The following is a 25,025-nucleotide window of genomic DNA, read 5'->3' as shown; positions in this document are numbered from 1 at the left end:
TCACCTCTAGAATGTTTTTCTTCCTCTTTTCATCCTCTTATCTTCCCTGGCTTCCATCAGGTTTTAACTAAAGCATCACCTGCAAGGAGCTTTTCCCAGTTCTCCTTAATTTTAGTGCCTTCCCTCTGAGAAGGTACATTCAATTTTTCCTGTATATATAGTATATAGTCATTTGTGTGCTATCTCCTCCATTAGCTCCTTGAGGTCAAGGACTGTCTTTTTGCCATTCTTTGTGTCTTTAATGCTTAGCACAGTGCCTGGCACATAATAAATGCTAGTTGATTGACATTCATGGATCCATCTTAGTCCTCTTTTATTACTATCATATTGCTCCAATAAATGGTTATTTTTGCCAGCTTAGTTCATCTGAATGACAAACATATGGATTTGGCAATCGCAAATTCCCAAGGGAATTGAGCAATGACAGAATGTCCTCTCAGAAGCAGCTCTGAATTCAGTGGAATCTTTGTATGTAAAGTCCTCATTGAATGACCCAATCTCAAAAGCAGCTGTTTGGCTGCAGATTCCCTGGCAAAGGGGTCTTAAGATTTTGAGCATGGATTTATGCATTTAGCAAGTTTTCCCCCACCTGATTTTATTTTATTTCTTAAATTATTGATATATTTTGCTAAACCAAGTCTCATTCAAACCTCAAAAAAAGTCAGGTTATTAATTATTAATGAAAAAGAGGAAAGTCTCCTTTAACTTTGACAATATAATACTAACATTGACCAGTGTAATAATTGACCAGAGTTTTCAATAAGCCTTTGTAATATGTATTGTATTTACCAAGATAATGACTTCAGACAAAGTTTCTGACCTCCTGGAATCTAGTTGGGGGACAAAAAGCATATACATGGATATTTATAATACAAATTAGATAGAAGAATAAATGGAGAACAGTGTTATGAGCTTATTACGAGGAAGTCACTTCCAGCTCAGAAACAGACACTTTAGCCATCCACTTACCAGCAAAATTTCTTAGAAAAGACATGTTAAATAAAAGTTAGGATCCTGTTCAGAATCAGTAAATCTTAATATTGGAATTTGATTAAATTTAATAAGTATTTATTAAGCATCTATGCAGAAGAGCCATAAAGTTCCTCTAGACTAACTTCTAAAAAAAATTAAAATTAGAATTTAAATACAAAACACTTTAAAATTTAATCTCATTTGATTCTCTTAATTCCTGAGATTCCCATTTTAAAGATGAAGAAGCTGAGGTACACATAGGTGAAATGACTTGACCACTGTCAAACAGCTAATAAGTGTCTGGAGCAGGATTTAAACTCAGTGTTGCTTCTATAATATCTGTAATATCTTGTAGCCAGTGGTCTTGACTTTTGTCCTGTCACAGGATTTCAGTGCCTCAGGAAGAGAAAGTGAAACTGACAACATTATGCAACTCTGCCTCACTTTAATCCAATTCATGTGGAAATCAAGATATGTGATGTCATTGGTTCTCTTCCAAAGTGAAAGATAAACAACACCACCTGATCATGCAGTGTCATTCATCTTTTTTATGATTTAAAAATTTTTTTTAGAATTTTTTTATTCAATTGAATTAAAATACAAAAAAAGAACATTTCCATGTACCTTGCACAAAATAAAGAGATTTTAATATAAAACCACGAATTTCTATTTCACACATTACTTTCTTTAAAAAAGCCAACTACCTGATTTTTTAAAGCTACCCTGTTTTTTCATCCTTCCTTCTAAGTTTTATTTTCTGCTATGCATTTTTTTCTCCTCTCTATGTGTGTATATGTGAGCAAAATATATTATACATAAACTCAGTTTCTTCTTGAATACTTTTAGGGACTGGGAATTTGGAACTTCACAAGGCATTTTATAATAACTCTTAATAAAGAAAGGCAAAACCCAATCCATACCTCTCATTCTGATGGAGGACACAATAGGCAAGTGACTATGTACACATGAGATTTATGACATGTAAAGGTTAGATAATATGAACAAGATAATACTAACAACTACATCGAAGTGTCTTTCACTAAGAGTTTGCCTGTAGGTAACAGAATCAGGAAGAGTGAATATACCCCAGCTAGGGATTTTTTTTTTCCCAGTTGGATTTCCATGAAATTGGCTTAAGTGATTCCTGATAAGGAAATTCCTTCTATAAGTGCAGGTCAACAACTAATCTTCAATTTATAGCCCTGGAGAATCCGTGGTGGATATAGAAAGGTCAATAAACTGCCTCATTGGTCTTCTATCTTTTTGACTTCCTAGTCCACAGTACTTTTTTATGCTTTTTCTCTTCTTTCAGAATGTAAAATGCTTGAGAATAGGGATTGACTGTCTCACTTCCATATTTGTATCCATAGCACCATGTCTGGCAAGAACCGTAAACACAGAATAAATACTTTTCTTTCATTCATTGGGCTTCAGTTTTCTCATCTGTGAAATGAAGGGGGTGGGCTAGGTAACTTCTCAAACCCCTTGCAGCTTTGAATCTTAGCAGAGCAGTATGGCTTTGTGGAGGTCTGTTCTTGCTGAGCGACTTTCCCTCTGAGTCCCTCTTGTAGGGAATGCTTGTATGCTAGGAGAGAGGTTGACTCCATCAAAAAGTGAGCTTCAGTTGTAGCTTTGGCAGCACATCTGACTCCTGCCCATTTCACTTAATGTTCTGGTATCACGGATCACAGGTCACCCACGCAAAGTAGACTAGATTGTTTGACAAGCACATCTCTGTCTTGACTCATTTTTATTTCATGGTCAGCTAAAATCCACAGATGTTTGAACTCATAGCTAGCAGCATTGCCTTCAACAAAGCTAAGACAATACTGGGGCCATCAAAGGCTACCGTTTTAAGCTGATTCTTGAGCAAAGCAAATGCTCATCTGGATAACAGTTTTACAGTTACCTCCCATGAAGCTTCCTGGTCTCACTCCAGTTATGAATCATGGGATTAGAGAATTATAACTCTGTGACTGAAAAGGCCCTGAGAGGCCATCTAGTCTGACTCATTTTACAGATGAGAAAACCAAAGGCTGTGAAGGTAAAGTTATTTGCTCAGTCATATAAGAGGTAATCATCAAAGTCATAATTTGAACCCAGATCCCTTGACTCCATGGACAAAGTTCAGTCTGTTTTTCCATATTACATTCCCTTCTGCTCATTACTGATTCATCTTATAAGTATTGGGCCAGAGCCTAATGTTTGTTTTTGCTGAGCCTCGTGATTGGTTCTCTCTCCCCTTTTGGTCTTAGACAATTATTAGGAATCTTGACTTATATCAGAAAATTGGAGGAGGAGGTGTGTATGTGTGTACATGAATGGGTGAATGTGCTACATGTGTGCATGTACATGTTTGTATGTGCACTGCATGTACATGTGTGTGTAAAATGCACAGAGTAGCAGGGATCGGACCTATGATTTCACTGTTATAAGAAACTCCAAGAAATGCTCTCTACTAATGCAGATTGGCTTCTGGTTTTAGAAGCAATGATATTAAACTCAAATAGAAGCAAGGACCACAAAACTATCCACAAGATCTCTGAAGGCCATATATTGATTTAGAAAAACCATATATTAAAATTATTTATATTTGATTGTATTTTTCTTGATTTTATTAAATATCTCCCAATTACATTTTAATCTGATTCAGGCAGCATAGGGAGTGTTATAGTCCTGGGTCTAACCCAGAGCATTGAAAAATTAAGTAACTTACCTAGTAGGGTAGGCAGTATGTGTCAGAGTGGGGACTTTAACCCAAGTCTTTTTGGTTTGGCCAGTTCTCCAGCCACTATACTATATTCTTATACAGAGATAGAAAAATAGATGTTGTCATTGTTCATTTGTTTCAGTAATGGCCAACTCTTTTTTATTTTTAATTAAAGCCTTTTATTTTCTAAATATATTTATAGATTATTTTCAACATTCACCCTTGCAAAACCTTGTGTTTCAAATCCTTTCTCTCCCTTTTCTTCACCTTCTCCCCTAAACAGCAAGTAATCCAATATGTGTTAAACATGTGCAATTCTTCTATACATATATTTCCACAAATATCATGCTATACAAGAAAAATCATATCAAAAAGGGAAAAAATGAGAAAGTGTAAAGGGCTAGAACTGAGCAATGCACTTGGATAATGAAGCACGTGAGACTAATTGTCAATTGGACAGTTCCCTATTAACTTGTTTGAAGATTGACCCTCCCCAGCTGTTCTGTGCTGACTTGATTGGTGGGACAAAGAGGGGGGGAGTGACGTGTCTGGGGGGAGTAGGAGGAGGAAGAGGAAGTGAGACGCAGAAGCTGACTCAGTCTCCTGGCATTTGAGGGAGGAAGATGTGTGCGAGGTAGCTAGGCCTAACCCCCTGACCTTGACTGTAAAAGATCAAGACATTTAGTGATCCTGACTCCAGCTGATTTCTGGGAAGACAGAGTTCCAGTATTTTGGCTCCCCACATTGGGCGCCATTTGTAACATGCCCTCCTGGCAGTTACAATTACTATTCTGCCCTAGGCCCAACAGAGTACCTTTGACCACTGACCTTTGCAGTGTCAACTCTACCTGGCTCACCTCCTCTGAGGCCTTCAAAGGTCTCTGGCCACGATCTCTTGAATCTATAGTTTAATAACTGATAGAGCACTCAAGAACAGCCACGTGTAATCTTAAAAGCCTTTACTATACCTACTCACATAATGCCCTGACTTGATGCCCTGACTTGTTGGTTCCCTAGTGAACACCTGGTCTGAAGATCCACGTGTTCACTACCAAACTCCTTACCTCTCTGGGCTATCCATCCGCTTGGCTCAGCTACCCCAGGTTAGGGAGCCAGGTTAAAGAGCGCCAGGTTAAAGAGAGCGACTGTTGTCTGCAGTGGGCTTATAAAGGGCCTGTGAGGTCACACACACAGCTAATCAGCAAGAGAGTCACCCATTACAAAGCTATCTCAATGTGGCCAAGATCCCACCCGCAGGGCAGTCCTAATATCCATAGAGAATACTTCCTGGGGTACTCAATCTCCTGTTGCACTGTGGCACCACCCATTTAAAGGGCCCTTACAAGAAAGAAAACAAAAAGCAAGCAAACAACAACAAAAAGAATGAAAATACTGTGTTGTAATCCACACTTAGTCCCCACAGTCCTCTTTCTGGGTGCAGATGGCTCTCTTCATCACAAGATCATTGGAACTATGGCCAATTCTTCATGATTCCATTTGTGTTATTCCTGGCAGAGATACTGGAGTGATTTGCTATTTTCTTCTCCAGTTCATTTAATGGAAAAGAAATTGAGGCAAACAATGACATGGCCAGTTAGTAAGTATCTGAGACTAAATTTGAACTCAAGACTTGAATTCTTCCTGACTCCAAGACCTGTGCTCTATCTGTGTACCACCTAGCTGCCCAGCAGATAGATAGGCAGTTAGATATAGATATAAACATATATACATATACATATATACAAATGTGTGCACATATCGATATATAGAGAGACATATATATATACACAAATAGATGAAAGATGCATCCACAAAAATACATGCCAAAATTTCAAGGAGAATGTTGTTTGCATTCATTCTCAAAGAGGACCAATGACATCAGAAATGTGATGTCTTGACTTGCATGTGAATTGGATTTAAGAGCTGGGCAAAGTACCAGTCTTACTCTTTCTTCCAGAGTCATCTGGGTTCAGTAGCAAGATATAGACCAGGATGACTGAACATGACCCTAGATGCAGTGAGAAACCTTGGCTTTTTAAGCTACGTTCTTTCCCAGATCTCATCTTGTCTGAGGCAAAAAACTTTCAGTGATTATAGCTAGGTAAGAAACAAGGCAAAAAATCCAGCCTTGATTTCTCCTGACCTACAATCCAGCTGGTATTTTTTTCTCATAGCCCAAAAAATATCAATTCAATTGAGTTAATTTCAATTCAACAAATAATTATTAAGCACTGGTTTGTTTTAAGTGATAAGGAAGTAAAGACAAAGAAATGAAAGAGGCCCCACTCTGAAAAAGTTAACAGAACAATCAACAGTGTCATCACAGATTATAAGTTTTTGGTAGGGAGTTAAGGGGGCCAAAGAGAGATTAGAATTCTAGAAAATTTGAGATAAGATGAAATCTTAATTGAGAATATGATGAACTGGGCTCTGATGCTTTTCCTTATTATCCAGGGATTCAGTTCCTACACTGCTGACCATTGAGTCACAGCACACTTCTGCCTTCTCACCATACTCTGCTCATTTTCACTATTTGCCTTGGATCTCGGCTGAGGGCTAAAGGGTGATCTTTCTATAAAAAAAGTCTTATCAACTGGAAACTCTGGAAGGCAAGGGAAAGATTGTCTCTATATCCATCATCATTTTGTTTCTTTTCTATTTTCCTACCAAAAAAATGTGCAGTGCCCCTCATTTTGATGTTATTACAGATACAGGCACATTTCCTCCTCATCCCCAGACCTTTTCACCAGCATATGTGGCCAGTCCTGTCCACCCCTGTTTAGAAAAGATAAAAAGAACATATTATGGTAAATATATTTAAAGCTGGAAATCTCAGCAATCAACTAGTTCAACCCTTTCATTTTATAGATGAGGAAATTGAAGCCTGGAGAAATAAGTGATTTTACTCAAGGTCACACAAGTTAGTGAGGCAATATTTAAACCCAGGACTTCTGATGCCAAAGCCAGTGGTCTTTGTACTGAGTCATGCTTGAGGGGTATTATTACTTGAAATGCCATTTGACATGTGGCACTAATTGGGCTGCAGGAAGTGTTTTGTAGCTTGTTCTTCCCTCTGTATCTCCCCCTTCAAATTTTCCATGTATTCATAGTACAATTACATGTCCTTAGTGAAGCTGACGAGAGAGAGGAATAATTAGCTCCAGCACTAAAATGGGGTTGGGGGGAAATTACTTCTCAGACTGTGTCTGTATTGCATTAAAGTCAGAATATGGACTTGGCTCACTCTGGCTTATGTTCAGCACTCCCTAGAAGAATGAGATGCTGGCTTGGGGTATGTTTGTGAATCAAACTCTCAGAATTAGAGAATCTCAGGAGCAAATCATTAAGAAAGGATCTGTATATTTATTTTCACAGATTTCCCAGCATGAGAACTCATTCCTCTGAAGCAGATTTGCCAGCAAGTCTTCTGTAACTTACTTAGTCTTAGAGGATTGCTTAAATGCCCTACCTACAGAAACTTAACCTGGTATATGTCAGTACTAGGATTTGAATCCCAGGGTCTCTGGACTTCAAGGCCAGTCCCTTATGCAATATGCCAAGCTGATTCTCAATGGATAAAAGATAGTATTTTAGAATATGTCCTAAATGTCTGGTAAAAAGTCTTCTGATTAAAAAAGAGATGGAAGATCATTTTGTGCCCTTCCTCCCTAGTCTATAAAGGGAAATGATTTGGGGATAAAGGGAATGAATTAGGGAAAAGCTAAAAGCAAATTCTAAATAATGTATTAAACTGAGAACATTTTTTTTCTATTTAATAGGGTTTATTTTCCAAATACATGTAAAGATAGTTTTCAACATTCATTTTTGTAAGATTTTATATTCCAGATTTTTCTACCTCCCTTTCCAAAACAGCTGTTTGATATAGATTAAATATGTACAATAATTTTAAACATATTTTCATATTTGTCATGTTGTGCAAGAAAGATTAGATTAAAAAGTAAAAAACCATGAGAAAGAAACAAACAAAAAAGATGAAAATACTCTGCTTTGATCCACATTCAGTCTTCATAGTTCTCACTCTGGAATCAGATGGCATTTTCCATCCTGAGTCTATTGAAATCGCCTTTAATCACTACATTGTTGAGAATCCATCATAGTTGATCATCATATAATCTTGCTGTTTCTTTGTACCATAGTCTCCTCATTCTGCTCACTACCTTCAGCCTCAGTTCATGTAAGTCTTTCCAGGTTTTTCTGAAACCAGCCTGCTCATCATTTCTTATAGATCAATAATATTCCATTATATTTGTATACCATAACTTGTTCAGCCATTCTCCAGCTCATGGGCTTCTACTCAATTTTCAGTTCTTTGCCACTTTTAAAGAACAGATTTTTCTATTGGACATTATCAGTACTCATAAGGCATTGTTATTTAGTATCTTCCATTGATAGATTAGTCAAGGAACCTGGGATAGTGGGAAGAGTCCTGAATTTGGGGCTATACAATCTGAATTTGATTCCCAGATATGCCATTGCTTTCCCATGTGATCTTGGACAAGTCACTTTCTGGGCTTCATTTTCCTTATCTGTAAAATTAAGGAGTTAGATTAATTGATCTCTTTCAAGATCTCTGATTCCATGAATGTAAGTTTCTGAGAGGCAGAAATTGCCTTCTTTTTTTTAATCCTCAGAGACCAGCACAGTGCCTTGTAACAGGCACCATTTTGTATTTTATTTTGTTCCATGGTTTGCTGTGACCAAAGAATTCATTCATTACCAAATAGCCAACCTACTTAGGATGAGATTTTTTTTTATATATTTAACAGGCTAGCTCTCAAAAAGCACATGTAAAATGTCTCCTAGAATAGAGCTTATGTGTCACTGTCATAGCACACAGGACCACCATGATACAGTGAGGCATAGTGGAAACCTTGTACATGTATCATTTTTCAGTCATGTCCTAATCTTTGTAACTCCATTTGAGGTTTTCTTGGCAAAGATACTAGAATGGCTTGCCATTTCCTTCTTCAGCTCATTTGACAGATAAGGAAACTGAGGCAAGTAAGATTAAGTGACTTATCCAAGTTCATAGAACTACTAAGTGCCAGATTGGAATGCAGGAAATGAATTTTCCTATTTACAGCAGAGAGATGTGTTTTTTTTAAAAGTTTTTTAAATTTCTTGTTTTATCATGATATCGGACATCAACAAAATTATAAAGAAGAACAGAAAAGGAATATTGCATATGAAACTGTGAACTTCTATAGTTTGGTATATAGCTTGGTTTTTAAAAATATTAAATTATAATTTATATTACTAATTTATTAAATTTATTAAAATATTACTTAAAACATTAAAAATATTATATTTAACACAATGGGAGCAAAACTGCCCTGTGTGCATCCTTCTGAACTTCTGCTATATTCTGTATATTTTTTAAAAAATGTTTCCTTAAAACTCTTTTCTTTCTTTTCTTCTTTTGCATTAGTGTCATTATCCACCAACCACCCCACCCCAATAAAACTCTTCCTAGTAACAATAGTTAAATAGAATGAAGGAAAACAAATCAACACATTGGCTGTGTCTGCAGATTCATGTCTCATTCTACCCTATAGCCTATCATCACTCTGCCAAGAGGTGGAAGCATATCTCATCATCTGTCTTCTGAAGTCATGATGTCTCATACCACTGAGCAGAGCTCCGAAATCTCTCAGTTATTTTCCTTTACATTATTGTGGTCATCATGCAAACTGCTTTCCTGGTTCTGCTCCCAGTACAAGTTTTAAACGTATTAGGGTCATAGGGTTTAAGAGCTAGAAGGGACCTAGAGAGCATCTAATGTGACTCCCCTCATCTTACAGATGAGGAAATTGCCAATAATCTCCTGATTTATTGATTCTCTCAGACTTTCCCCAAACCACTTGATTCAATTACTTTTCATTCCACTCTCTTGACCTGTGCTGCTAGATCTCATTTTACCATGAAATGACTAAATGTGCCAGGGCTACACTATCACCAGGAATGAAAGTAAAAAATATTTCTTTTGGGAATCCAGATAAAAATGAAGTCATTTGAAATTGGATAATGCCTGAATTGCTATACTGTAGGATTCCTAATAGTCAGTGGCCGGTCTCCTTGACTTGTGAATTGCTGGACTGGTGGTGACCCAGGAGCCACAAATGACTACATTTCTGGAAGAGTCTTTCACGATATCCCTTTAATATGAGGACTTTCCTTCTATTGATTATTTCCTATTAATTCTGCATATAGCTTATTTGTACATAATTACTCACATATTGCTCTTCCATTAAACTATGAGTTCCTTAAGAGCGGGGACTGTCGTTTGCCTTTCTTTATATTCTTCACAATTAGCATAGTGCCTGGCACACAGTAGATATTTAACAGGGTTTATTGACTTGACTGATTACAGCATTAAGCACTAGAAATTTTCAGGATTTAGCATATCTAGAACAGCTGTAATTGCAGCTTTCTTCAACTCCCCAAAGACCTTTCTGGACAATATTTATGGTATTTTTATAATCTCCCAGGAGCTATGAAAAGTACAAATTGGTTATGATGTGCCCAAACTGAGAACAGAGCATGTTTTCCCAGGAACTTTCTTGCTGCCTTCAGATTTCCCTTATACTAAGATTTATAAGATGGAACCAGGTTTGAAGAATGTATGAGGTAGAGGAAAGATAACTGAACTTCTTGGTATCTTAGAAGCATAGGATTTAGGTCTAAAGTGAATCAAAGGGATTAAGTAGTCCAAACTCTTCATTTTATAGATGGATAAATGGATGTCCAGGAACCATTTTGTCTTTTTATTTTTATATCCCTACCACCAACTCAGTGGTTTGTGCAATTTTTTAAAGCTACACCTGTGATGTCAGCAATATAAGGTGCTTCTAGTCATGGAACTCCTTCCATAGCATAAGAGTGCAATTTAGTTCTGCCTTTGATCAACTTTTGCTTAGAGAGATGCCTGGGTCATTGAGTTAGTTAAGTTGCTTACACAGAATCACATAACCAAATATATGCCAGGGGCAGGACTGGCTCTTCCTGACTCTGAGGTCAGTTCCCTCATAATCACATATAACAATTCATTCAGTCATTTCCCAATTAATGGGCATTCATTCAGTTTCCAATTCTTTGCCCTGAGAAAAGAGTCTTTATAAATATTTTTGTACATATAGGTCCTTTTCCTTTTTAAAAAGTCTCTTTTGAGATTCATGCCTAGTAGTGGCATTGTTAGGTCAAAGGATATTTATAATTTTATAACCCTTTGCACATAGATCATAACTTTTAATCATTTATCAATTGGGCAATGGCTCTTTAAAAAATAAATTTGACTCAGTTCCTTCTACATTTGAGAAATGAGGTTTTCATCACAGAAACTTGATATATTCTCTCTGTTAATTCTATCCTGTCTTTACTGTCACTGTGACTCTCCTCAAATGTGTTTTGCTACTGGTTAGCCCTTCCATCAATGTGCCCTCTCTTTTACCACCCTTTCCCCTTCCCACCTCCCCTCCTACTTTCCTGCACATGAGATAGATTTCTGTGCCCATATTGAGTGTGTATATTATTTCTTCCTTGAGCCAATTCTGTTGAGAGTAAGGCTCACTCATTCTGAGGTCAGTTCTCTATCCACTACAGAACGTTGTCTTTATGCTTTTTCACAGAAAGCCTCTTAGTAAGTTGTGTCAGTTGAATTGGATCAGAACCCAATTGGAGAAGTGGTGATGTAGGTCCTGTTCACAGAACAAAATTTGAAGCATAGGGTTTAGACTTTGGAGGGACCTCAGAAAATGTCTAGTCTATTCCCCATTTTACCGACGATCCTGCATATATGGATTAAGTAATTTGCCCAAGCAATTCAACAATGGCCAACTCAGGATTCAAACCCTGGTCCTCTGGCTGTAAGGTAAATTTTGTTTCTACTACAATACATTACATTCAAAGCTATGCCAACTCTTAGATCAAAGGACCTGAGTTCAAATCCTATATTTGCTACTCAAGGAATTATGATTATCATGTATTTTTAAAAATCTATTCCACTATGTTTCTAGTTTATTCAGAATTTATTCTTTGCTTAGACTTGGAGCTTGCTTATCAAATAGAACTATTCAGAAGGGGAATGGGCTGCCACAAGAGGTGATAGCTTCTCCCTCACTGACTATCTTTATTTTTTTATTTTTTTAATATTTATTTTTTTAAATTAATTTTATAATTATAACATTTTTTGGCAGTACATATGCATGGGTGATATTTTACAACATTATTCCTTGCACTCACTTCTATTCTGAATTTTCTCCTCCTTCCCTCCACCCCATCCCCTAAATGGCAAGCAGTCTTATACAAGTTAAATATGTTATAGTATATCCTAGATACAATATATGTGTGCAGAACCGAATTTCTTGTTGCACTGGAAACATTGGATTCAGAAGGTAAAAATAACCTGGGAAGAAAAACAAAAATGCAAACAGTTTACACTCATTTCCCAGTGTTCCTTCTCTGGGTGTAGCTGATGCTGTCCATCATTGATCAATTGGAACTGAATTAGATCTTCTCTTTGTTGAAGATATCCACTTCCATCAGAATATGTACTCATACAGTATCGTTGTTGAAGTGTAATGATCTCCTGGTTCTGCTCATTTCACTCAGCATCAGTTGATGTAAGTCTCTCCAAGCCTCTCTGTATTCCTCCTGCTGGTCATTTCTTACAGAACAATAATATTCCATAACATTCATATACCATAATTTACCCAACCATTCTCCAATTGATGGACATCCATTCATTTTCCAGTTTCTAGCCACTACAAAAAGGGCTGCCACAAACATTTTGGCACATACAGGTCCCTTTCCCCTCTTTAGTATTTCTTTGGGATATAAGCCCTCACTGGCTATCTTTAAAGCAGACAAGTGAAAAGGCATAAATTAAGCAGTTTTTGTGCTAAGTGCTAGGGATGCAAATAGAAAAATCTGTCAGTCCTTGCTTACAGTCCATCAGGGAAAAACAACATATGTAGGTTTTGGCTACAGGGCAGATAGAAAGGCCCTCTGGTCCTTAGATTACAGGAGCAAGGCTGATAAAGGGCAATGCATCTTCTTCCATGTTGTTTCCATTGGTAAAACTTTACCAATGGAATTCTGATATTGAACCATTTGATGTTGCCAAGGTCTTTGGTAGTGAGAAATTTCTTTTCAGGGTTGTGGCTACTGAGGAGGCTGGAGCTGCAGCATCTGAGGTTAGGAACTTATCTTTTGCCTCTTTTTTATGTCCCCAGCTCTTAGCCCAGTGTCTGACACATAATAGATATTTACTGATTCATCATCACCAACTTCTGGGTATTTACAAGCTGGTTATCCAAAGGATTTCTATCCAGATGCAGGATCCCTTCATAATTTGGGACTCTATGACCTAAAGAATCTATCCTGTTTGTTAAGGAAATGATCCATGTACTAATCCAATGGTGAACTACATTACTGTTCAGAAAATGTCATTTCAACTAAACTCCATAGTGCCTCAATTTATGCACTTCCTTTTCTACCCTAAATAGAAAATGAAATCTCAAAGTTCTAATGGGTTATTAAATTTATCCAGGCCAACTCTTTCCCATGCATAAATCACCCCTTATAAACATCTCCCGAACTCATTGTGTTCCTCAGTTTACTAATCTGTCAAATGTGTATAATCCTATCTTTTCTACTCCTTTCACACGGATTATTGTGAGGACCAAATGAGAAAAGAGAAATAGAAGACAGTTTCTCCATTTTGATACTCCCTTGTTATTGTTGTAGTTGTTGCCATGGGTCTCAGAAAGTCCAGTGTCCTAGACTCCTAGTTTCTGAAACCAATATTCAATGTGTCCATCTGCCAAAGTCACGTTCTGGTACCCCAGATGCTTTATCAAGACCTCCCATTGTTGGGAGACATTCTGATGGAAAAAGTCTTTTTCCCCAAAGAATTTTGGACTTAGCCCGGACTGAGCAAGGGAGCACAAAGTCTAAGGCATGGTCCAGATTTTGGCAAATCCACCCGGACAGATGACCTAATGGATCTTTTCCATTTCTTATTTTTATGACTAGTCTCACTGTTTGATTTCTGGCTCTTTTCTCTCTTCCTTGCAGCTGCAAGCCCTGGGATTCAGCAAACCCTTGGGATTCCTTTTCTCACACAATCCTAACTCATATGTGTATGTTGGGATAGCAGAGCTGTTGGGCAGAAGGGTCCTGTAGTCTGTGGCATTAGTTCTAAATCCCTTCCTTTTGGGAAGTTACTTCTCATACTTCTGGGCATCCTTGGTCCCTCTTTCATGAGAATAATACCAATAATAATTATAAGCATAACTAGGATTTTTATAGGGCTTTAAGATTTGCAAAGTGCTTATAAATATTTCATTTGATTTTTACAACTTTGGGAGGTAGACACAATTATTATCACCATTTTATAGATGAAGAAACTGAGGCAGAGAGGTTTAAGTACATTGCACAGGGTCATATAGCTAGTTACTGTCTGAGGCTGATTTTGAGCTTAGGTCTATCTAGTTGCCTACACTTTAAGGTAAGGGAAAAAATGTGTGGGTATACATGTCTTTATTGTTTTTCCTATACTTTTTTGTGTTTTATTTTTCCAATTACATGTAAAAACAAATTTTAATATTCATTTCTAAAGAAAATTTTGGTTCTAAATTTTCTTCCACCCTCTCTTACCTCTCTTGTCTCTAAACCAGTTTGCAATTTGATATAGTTTATATATGTGCATGTAAAAAAAATCTTTCCATATTAGTCATGTTGTAAAAGAAGAAACAGACCAGGAGGAGTAAAAAAAAATCTACATGTGTCTTTCTACAAACTATAGACACTTACATTTTTTCAGATTATATCTGCCTCAGTAATTTCCAGACATCCTGTCATTTTCCCATCCTTTTTTGTCCATCTCCAAGTCAGCCTTTGAGAGGGATTTCATGGTTAGACCTGAATTATTTTTATTGCTTATACCTATCTACTTGAGGACTGAGGCATATGGGAACTCTTCAGTATTTTTCTTTTTTGACATTATGCCCTTTCTTTTCTTAAAACGCCTCTTGGATTGATTCTTTCTTCAGTAACACCCTAGCTGAAGCTCATAATTATCTCATATCTGGATTACTGGAATGGCTTCCCAGCTTGGGTCACCACACCCACTCTCTTTTCCCTACAGATCAACCTGAACACATTATTGCCAGACTCCTCTTACTAAAACACTGATTTTATCATATCAGTCCCACCTGAGAATCTGCGGTAGCTTCCTATCTCCTCCAGGAAATTTACAAATACAGAGATGGGAGAGATATTAAAAAGCAGCCCGTGTGAAAAATACCTTGGAGAGTATGGAAGGGTAAGAGTTAATAGAAGGCAAGTTCTCCAATTGATAAATGGTCAAAGGATATGAACAGACAATTCTCAGACTCATATGAAAGTGTTCCAAAACACTATTGATCAGAGAAATGCAAATTAAGACAACTCTGAGATATCATTACACACCTGTCAGATTGGCTAAGATGACAGGAACAAATAACGATGAATGTTGGAGGGGATGTGGGAAAACTGGGACACTGATGCATTGCTGGTGGAGTTGTGAAAGAATCCAACCATTCTGGAGAGCAATCTGGAATTATGCCCAAAAAGTTATCAAACTGTGCATACCCTTTGATCCAGCAGTGCTACTACTGGGCTTATATCCCAAGGAAATACTAAAGAAGGGAAAGGGACCTGTATGTGCCAAAATGTTTGTGGCAGCCATTTTCATAGTGGCTAGAAGCTGGAAGATGAATGGATGTCCATCAATTGGAGAGTGGTTGGGTAAATTATGGTATATGGATGTTATGGAAAATTATTGTTCTGTAAGAAACGACCAACAGGAGGAATACAGAGAGGCTTGGAGAGATTTACATCAACTGATGCTGAGTGAAACGAGCAGAACTAGGGGATCATTATACACTTCAACAATGATACTGTATGAGGATGTATGCTGATGGAAGTGGATATCTTCAACATAGAGAAGAGCTAATCCAATTCCAATTGATCAATGATGGACAGAATCAGCTACACCCAGAAAAGGAACACTGGGAAATGAGTGTAAACTGTTATTTTTACCTTCTGAATCCAATTCTTCCTGTGCAACAAGAAATTCGGTTCTACACACATATATTGTATCTAGAATATACTGTAATATATTTAACATGTATAAGACTGCCTGCCATCTGGGGGAGGGGGTTAGGGGAGGAAGGGAAAAAATCTGAACAGAAGTAAGTGCAAGGGATAATGTTGTAAAAAATTACCCATGCATATGTACTGTCAAAAAAAAAAAGTTATAATTATAAAATAAAAAAAAAATAGAAGGCAAGTTCATTATGAATTAGTAGTATGACCTGACATTCAAATGTTTGGCTATATTTAAAGGTATTATCCAAAGGAACAAGATGGTAGCTCCACTATGCTCTCTCTTGGTTAGACCACATATGGGCTTATAGGATCACAAATCTAGAAAAAGATAGGACATAAGAGGCTATGTGGTATAGTTCCCTCATTTTACAGATGAGAAAGATTAAGAGAGATTAAATGATTTGACCAATGACACATAGCTAGTAAATGATAGTAGAGATTTGGTTAATACTCTCTCCATTGACTCTATTAAATTCCATTCTAAGTGCCTCCTTCAACAAAGAATTTTGGCAAGCTGGTAGTTATCTAAAATGAAGAGATTCAAAATTATGTCATATGTGTGGAGATTAAAATTATGCCATCTACAATAAAAGAGACAGAGGAGGAGTTCTGAATCAATGGTACTTTATTAAAGGGTCCCTTCGCACTTTATTTTTTTTATCAGGTTATAGTTGTACTAAACATAGAACAGTTCCGAATACAATCCTTCCTTTGCAACAACAACAATAAAATTTGGTTCTACACATATATATTGTACCTAGGATATACTATAAGATATTTAATATGTATGGGAATGCCTGCCATCTAGGGGAGGGGGTGGAGGGAAGGAGGGGAAAAATTTGGAACAGAAGGGAGTTCAAGGGATAATGATGTAAAAAAATTTACCTATGCATATGAACTGTCAAAGAAAATGTTATAATTATAAAAATTAATAAAAAAATTTATTTCCTTAAAAAAATAAAAAATAAACATAGAACAGTGACTTCATTGGTAACATATAATACATAGGTTAAAATATGAATATCCGCAGGGTCACAAGTTGAGTGAAACTGTCAGAGATCTAAGTGGGCATAACATGGTCAGTGATCATAAGATGGTTACCTGCTCCTGTTGGACAGGTGATTGGTCCAGAGATAGAAAAATATTTTGGGCGACTTTCCATGTAGTTGTGATCTCTGCCACACTGGGTTTGGCCACAATGACAAGGCAAAGGATGAGGGCCTTTAGTTCATTTCTTCTCGTTAAACAAATGAACTTAGAATCTGCAGCTCACAGCTCTGGGGCTTATATACAAAACATTGATATGATTATATCAAATTGATAATACTTATTGGAATAGAGTAGTGGTCCAAATGAATTACTTCTCTTATGGAAAATTAATTAGAAGATGTATAGTATGAAGAAGAGCAAACTGGGTAGGGGGCAGTGCTGGAGAAAATAACATGCCAGTTACCTTCAAAGGTCTGAAAAGCTTGGAAAAAGAACTCATCTCAAATCTTGATTTCATCATTTATGAAGTTGACCAAGATTCCATGCTAGATACTAGGTTTATCCTGCTTGGTGCCATGAGACAAAACTAGGACCAATGGGAGAAAGTTGCAAAGAGGAAAATTCTGAACCAATGCAATAGGTTACAAATTGTATAATATAAAACTGCCAACCAATAAGAATTTCAAAAAATGCAGGGGGCTGCCTCAGAAGGTATAGTTTCTAATCTATGATTTAATCAGCAAACATTTATTAGGTGCCTGGCACTGTGATAATCACAGGGCATAAGCACAAGAACTTGATCAGTAATATCTGATAAAGGAATTCCTGCATGAAGAAACTCCCTCTACCGAAGCTGATCAGCACCTTCTCTGCAACTTCTAGCCTTAGAGAATTCTCTAGAGCAGTGGTGTCAAACCTAAATAGAAACGAGACCCCTAAACAATACATAAGGAATCCTGCCTATCATGTTTTATCTTAGAAAACAACATATTATGGTATATGAATGTTGTGGAATATTATCATTCTATAAGAAATGACCACCAGGATGATTTCAGAAAATCCTGGGGAGACTTACATGAACTGATGCTAAGTAAAATAAGCAGAATCAGGAAATCATTGTACACAGCAACAACAAGATTATACGATGATCAATTCTGATGGATGTGGATCTTTTCAGCAATGAGATGATTCAGGTTCCAATAATCTTGTGATGATGAGAGCCATCTACACCCAGAGAGAGGACTGTGGGAACTGAGGGTGGAGCACAACATAGCATTTTATGTATGCCTATATTCAATTTGCATTTTTTTTTACCATGTTTACCATATATTGGATTACTTGCCATGGGGGCAGGGTGAGGGGTAAAATTGGAACACAAGATTTTGCAAGAGTCAATGTTGAACAATTATCCTTATATATCTTTTGAAAATAAAAAGCTTCAATAAAAAAGAAAACCACATATTAACATTATCTATTCTATTATATTTTTACACATTTTGTTAAATATTTCTCAAATACATTTTAATCTGAATTTGGCATCAGGAGGAATGTTGCTGATGCAAAGTGGACTGTGGGAATGATATTTGAAACCTCTCCCTATAGCATCTAGTTAAAAGATATGATACTTAAGCTGAGGTTTGGTGGAAAATAGGAGTTCCAAGAAGAGGAGATCCAAGAGAAAGCAGTGCATTATAGGAAAGAGATAATAATAACAACATAATAATAATAAACAATATTTTGTTATTATTATTTAGCTTTTTCAATTATATCCTAATCTTTGTAACCCCATTTGGAGTTTTCTTGGCAAAGATACTGGAGTGGTTTGCCATTTCCTTCTCCAGCTCATTTTACAGATGAAGAAACTGAGGCAATAAGGTTATGACTTTTCTTCTTTCCTTCTTTCTTTGTCATGTCTGGGCCAGAAATGAACTCAGTTCTTTGTGACTCCCATCCTGGTGGTGCAGTGGATAGAGCATTGGAACTGGAGCCAGTTCCAATTTTGGAATCCAGTTTTCCCTTTAAACAAGTTTACTAGCTGTGTGGCTCTAGATTAGTCACTTAACTCTTGCTTGCCTCAATTTCCTCATCTGTAAAATGAACTAGAAAAGGATATGGAGTATCTTTGCCAAGAAAACTCCAAATTAATTTAGAGGGAGTCAGATATGACTGAAAAATAACTGAACATATCAGATCTTGATTGATTAAGATAATTATCTAAATATAAGAAAATGGGGGAAATGTCAATAACAGTTTAAATTTAAAAATGTGTCATACATAGTTGTTGTTTTTCCCTTAGAGAGTCAGTTATTAAATATTTAGAAATGCACTTGCCTGTCCACCCTATCCCAACCTACCTATTAGTTGACATTCCTTGGGAAATCCTCGGTCCAAAAACATTTAGCACTTGTTGGCCAGCCTAATCTATGAGACTCTCAGAACTTAATTGGGCTCCTTCTGGAATGATAGTTAAAGAGACTCTCGTCAAAGCCCCATCAGAGCTAATGTTCCATTTTTATACTTTTTGAGATCCCAAAGCTGCCTTCATATACAATGAGATATTGGAGAACTTCTTTTTTTTAATTTTTATTTATTTTTTATTAATCTTATAATTATAATTTTTTTGACAGTACATATGCATGGGTAATTTTTTTACAACATTATCACTTATATTCACTTTTCCAAATTTTCCCCTCCCTCCCTCTATTCCCTGCCCTAGATGACAGGCAATCCCATACATGTTAAATGTGTTACTGTATATCCTACATACAATATATGTGTGTAAAACCAAATTTCTTGTTGCACAGTAAGAACTGGATTCCAAAGGTATAAGTAACCTGGATAGAAAGACAGATATTGGAGAACTTCAATACAGGAATCCTGAGAACCTTAAAACATCCCTCATGCCAACATAATCTTTTAAAAAATATTTCATCATGTCTCCAATATATAAAGTTCCCCTTAAAATAAAATAACTTATGAAGTTATCTAGTCTATTCTTTTCATTTTTTGGATCAGGAAACTGAGGCATAGAGGGAAAAAAAGTAATTTATGCAAGGTAGTTAATGAAAGGATCAGGATTTGTATCCAGGATATCTGATTCTATATCCCATGCTCTTTCTATAGATTATACCATAAAACCTTACTATCTGTGTCATTATTAAATGTGTTGAATAACAATTGTTTTGTTGCCATCCTCTAAATATTACTAGTCTCTCTGATTACATATAAGTCTTATATTTGCGGATATTACTGTCATACAGTTTCACCAATTTAATTTTGATGTTAGATGTCATGAGTGTGAAAAATACCTTTGGACAGCATTTATCTAGGGTTTTATAGTGGGGGGTCAGGGTCAGTGTTGTCAAGGTCTTCCATGGTGGAGGTGTCCAAGGTTCTGAGATTTGGGGAGCAGGGTAGGAATGGGTCTGTGGCTGAGAAATCATTACTCAATTGAGGGTCATATTTTCAGTGTGAATAAACTAAGTCCAAGAGTTAAATGATAATGCAACTAAAAGGATAAGACATGGGGAAGGGGTCTGGAGAAGTTGGCTCAAATCCAAAAAATCAAAACAAAAGCCAAGGGGAGATAGCAGTGGCAAAAGATTGTTCAGTGAATTAGTGAAATATGTGAAGACTTCACCTGGTGGAATAAGCAATTGAAAATTTATTCCAATTTATGTCCATAGCAAGAGTTGTGAAGTGCTTGGAACTTGGAATTCACTACATTCTGGACCATTGCCTATTGTCTTGACTTTTTTTTTTCTTCTTGACTGAAATTTGATGACTCGAAAAGAGTGAATCTGATGACTGTACAGTTCTGCCTCACTTAAATCCAACTCACAAAGGAATCAAAACATCACTCCATCATGACATTGGTCCTCTTTGAAAATGCAGGACCAACAACTGGTATCAGATTAACCAAATGTTGATTTAGACAAAGAATTGATCAATTTACCACATTTGGTTGGCTTATATATTTATGTTTTTGTCATCAGTTCCAATTTTTACTTAGTTTTGTTTTGGATTGTTTTGGAAGTTCCTCCAGTTGAAGAGTTCTTGCTGCTCTTGCCCTCCTTAGTCTCCAAAGCAAAAGCCTAAATCCACAGTGGTGTTTGATGTTTAACTTCTTCCATAAGAACGTGATCTCCTTGAAAGCAAGGACCATGTTTTCACCTTTGATTCCTCATTACTTAGCATAGAGCATTGTATATAGAGCATGATATTTAATAAATTCCTTATTAATTGACCCTGTGCACATTTGGTATAATGCTATTAATTTAGAGTAGATGCAGTAAGAAATGTCACACTTTTACTAGAATAACATGCTGTCCCTAAAGCACTTTTTCATGTCACTATTAGTCATGAACTTTCAATATATCCCCAGTGTCAGGGAATATAATATAAATCCATTAGCCTTGAACTTAGGGTTCAAAAGGACACTGAGTGACCATCTAAGACTTAAATTTGAATCTTGACTCTGCCACTTACTAAATATATGTGCCTTGGAAATTCATATAATCTCACCTTGCCTCTGTTTCCTCATCTATAATTTTGAAGAAATGTATACCCTTTGTACTAAGCCCTGTATAAATTTAAATTTTTTGTGATTTATCACTGCCCTTCTCCATCAAATCAAAGCTCTGCTCTCTATAGATTATTCTCCCGCTGTCTCCAACATTCTTTTTGCTAATTTATATCTTGAAGCCTTTCTTTATCCTGTTTCTCACTCTCTTTGTACTCCCACAATATCTTCCCCTTTTCCTCTCTACTGATCCAGATTCTACTTATCCTTCTTATCCTGCTTATCTCAGAGAATTCTAGCTCAGTTCTCTTTCTTATTCTGAAGTCAGTGGCCTGTTCACTATACCATGATGCCTCTTAAGCAACAACAATAATAACTGAAATGTATATACTACTTTAAAGTATGTAAGATACTTGATATACTAGACTCACAACCCTGTGAAGTAGATTCCATGAATACAAAAATGTCTATTTCACAGATGAAAAACTGAGACTTAGAGACTTAGGTAGGAAGTATCAAAGGCAGGAGATGAATCCAGGTCCTCTCCTCTATTCCCATTGCCTCTCTAGGTAGCATGAGTATAATGTCCCTCTCCCAGATTAGAGAAATATTTTATCAAAAGTCACCAAAAAAGCTACAAAGACTTGAATTCATTTCTTCTTATCCAAAGTAAGGCTACCAAAATTAAATTTTATTTTAAAAGTCCAACATGATGTGTCAATAAGAGACAAGCAACTACTATGGTAAAATATCAATCAAACTAGTCAAATATTGTCTGGTTGCCAACTCTGATTCTAAGTCTCGTGTTGTTTCACCATATTTAATGCTATCTGAGTCTCTTCTTGTTGGAGTTGGTGCAGTGCAGAGATCCTTGGTTCTAGTCTTGACCTATGTGACTTTTGCAAGTTTCTTCATCTTTGTACCTAAGTTTCCTCATATGTAAATAGAGGTTAGGGTGAATTATCTCTATGATGCCTTCTAGATCCAAATATATGACTCCATCATCCACAGTCATACAGCCAATATATCAGAGGATTCTAACCCAGTTCTTTCTCATTCCGAAGACAATGGCATATTCATATACCATGATGCCTCTTAAGCAATAGCAATAATAATTGAAATGTATCTTAAGATGTGCAAGGCACTTGATATACTAGACTCACATGTAGGGAGCTAGATGTGAAATCCACAGGAAGCCTGTATTACTAGGTTCCAATGAGTGTTAATAATGAATCCCATGAAGTAGTCCCATGTATTTGAAATTATATTTATAGAACATTATGTAAATATATTATCTATATTATATGTAATTACATTATGATATAGTTAGTTATCCAACTATTTTATTCAAGATTATGATTATATAAAATATGATTATTGGTTCCAGCCCAATGGAAACATGCAGTTCAAATAAAATAACATTTCACTGTCACAGGATTTATTTTTTTGCATCCATCAGGACTTTGTTGTATCTCATAGTTTAGAGAAATCTGAATACTATCATTACTATGTGATTCCTTACTTTAGTATGAACTTGACACAGTTGGTTTTTCTCTTAGCATGTTCATCTATCAAAGATCTTCTTTATTCAATTATCTTAACTCCTGTCCACTAGTGCATCTCTTGTGACTCAAGTCTTCGACTTCCTGATGTCATTGGTCCTCTTCAAGAAGAAACCTACATAGGTTACATTTCCCTATTCGAATGTAAACTCCTTCAAGGCAGAAACTGTATTTTTTGCTTACCACATTACCTAGCACACAGTAAATTTTTAATAAATGCTCTTTTTCTTCTTCCCTCCCTTCCTTCCTTCTTCCCTCCCTCCCTCCCTCCCTCCCTCCCTCCATCCCTCCCTTCCTTCCTTCCTTCCTTCCTTCCTTCCTTCCTTCCTTCCTTCCTTCCTTCCTTCCTTCCTTCCTTCCTTCCTTCCTCTCTCCCTCCCTCCTTCCCTCCCTCTCTTCCTCCTTCCCTCCCTTCCTTCCTCCCTCCCTCCCTCCCTCTCTCTCTGTCATCTATCTCTATTAATGATAACAACCCACAAGTTGTACATTGTTCACTCCTAATTATCTGTGCTTTTCTTTTCTCCCAGAAAGCTCATGTGAAAACAAGCAAGCAGATCTAGTGTTCATCATTGACAGCTCCCGCAGTGTCAGCCCCTATGATTTTGCAAAGGTGAAGGAATTCATTGTGACCATCTTGCAATTCCTGGACATTGGCCCTGACGTCACCAGGGTGGGCCTGATCCAGTATGGCAGCACTGTCAAGAATGAGTTTTCACTGAAGACTTTCAAGAGAAAGTCTGAAGTGGAGAGAGCTGTTAAGAGAATGATGCATTTGTCCACTGGCACCATGACTGGCTTAGCCATCCAGTATGCAGTGAACATTGCGTTTTCTGAAGCTGAGGGAGCTCGGCCTCTCAGGGAAAATGTGCCTCGGATTATTATGATTGTGACAGATGGGAGACCGCAGGACCCAGTGGCTGAAGTAGCAGCAAAGGCTAGGAATTCGGGCATCTTGATTTTTGCCATTGGTGTGGGTCAGGTGGACTACAACACTCTGAAATCCATTGGAAGTGAACCTCACGAAGATCACATTTTCCTGGTGGCCAACTTCAGCCAGATTGAGACTCTGACTTCAGTGTTCCAGAATAAACTATGTGGTAAGTAGAGTTTTGTTTCCTATATCTTGCAATCTTGTCTTCCCCTGCGTGGATGTCAAGATCATTTCAGGTATACAGGGGTTTGTGAAATGTCCAAGAAAACTTGTTTTTGAGTTAAAATGATTTTCCATTAGTCTATATGGAAAACCCATTCCCAGAGGCAGTGTTCCATAAATCCAATCCAAGATTGGAAAAATATGTCCACTCTATTTTTATAACAATAATACTATTATTAATAACAATAGAAATCACTAGCATTTATATAGAACTTTAAGGTTTGAAAAGCACTTTAAAATGTTATCTGACTTGATTTTTTTAAAAAAATTCTTTCTTTTGGCTAGGAAGGTCATTTATCCAAAACAAACCTCCTCTTCTTTAAAAATTCAACTTAAACACTGCCTTGTATACAAACTGTTTCCTGATTCCCCAAATTGCTAGTGCTCTCCTTCCAAAATTAGGTGGTATTTAATTACTTGATGCCCCTAACTGCTGCTTTCCTAACTAATCTTCCTGTATGTATATATGAGTAACAGTGAAGCAGAAGAGAGGGCCTTAAGACCAGGAAGACATGGGTTCTAGACTTACCTAAAACATATTACTGTATGGGAGACTCTAGGCAAGTCACTAAACTTGTTTCTTTGTGCTTTAGATAATTATAAGACTGGAATCTGAAGAAAATGTGCTGATCTACATGGGCAGAGGGAGTTTCCTTATCTAGGAGTCCTGTGTACCAGGGAAATCACACAGATCCAATCCCAATCCCGTCCTATATATTTATATGTGTACTTGTCTTCCCCATTAAACTTAAAGCTTCTTGTGAATAGTAATTGCTTCATTCTTTGTGTAAATTGGAACAAGATTGGAACTCATTAGATGCTTAACAAATGCATGGTGGTTGATTAAATGATCAGAATGCTTTTTCTCTATTTCCTATCATCTTGATGGTCCTTTCTCTATAGACAGGAGTGATTTTGTGATGAGCTTCCATCTCTGAATCCTGT

General features: G+C 36.8%; 1 protein-coding gene across 2 annotated transcripts in view; it reads left to right on the top strand.

The window, feature by feature from the left end:
• The window catches only part of MATN2 (matrilin 2), a 196,065-nt gene that overhangs the window by 48,394 nt on the left and 122,646 nt on the right, over positions 1-25,025 (top strand). For both annotated transcript variants that reach the window (XM_074268809.1, XM_074268802.1), the window contains exon 3: positions 23,455-24,024. In XM_074268809.1, the coding sequence (XP_074124910.1) occupies positions 23,455-24,024 (570 nt within the window). The remainder of the gene's footprint in view (positions 1-23,454; positions 24,025-25,025) is intronic.

Source organism: Sminthopsis crassicaudata, chromosome 1 (assembly GCF_048593235.1).
Source record: "Sminthopsis crassicaudata isolate SCR6 chromosome 1, ASM4859323v1, whole genome shotgun sequence".
Classification (NCBI taxonomy): Eukaryota; Metazoa; Chordata; class Mammalia; order Dasyuromorphia; family Dasyuridae; genus Sminthopsis; species Sminthopsis crassicaudata.
This window is presented reverse-complemented; position numbering and strand designations above follow the sequence as displayed.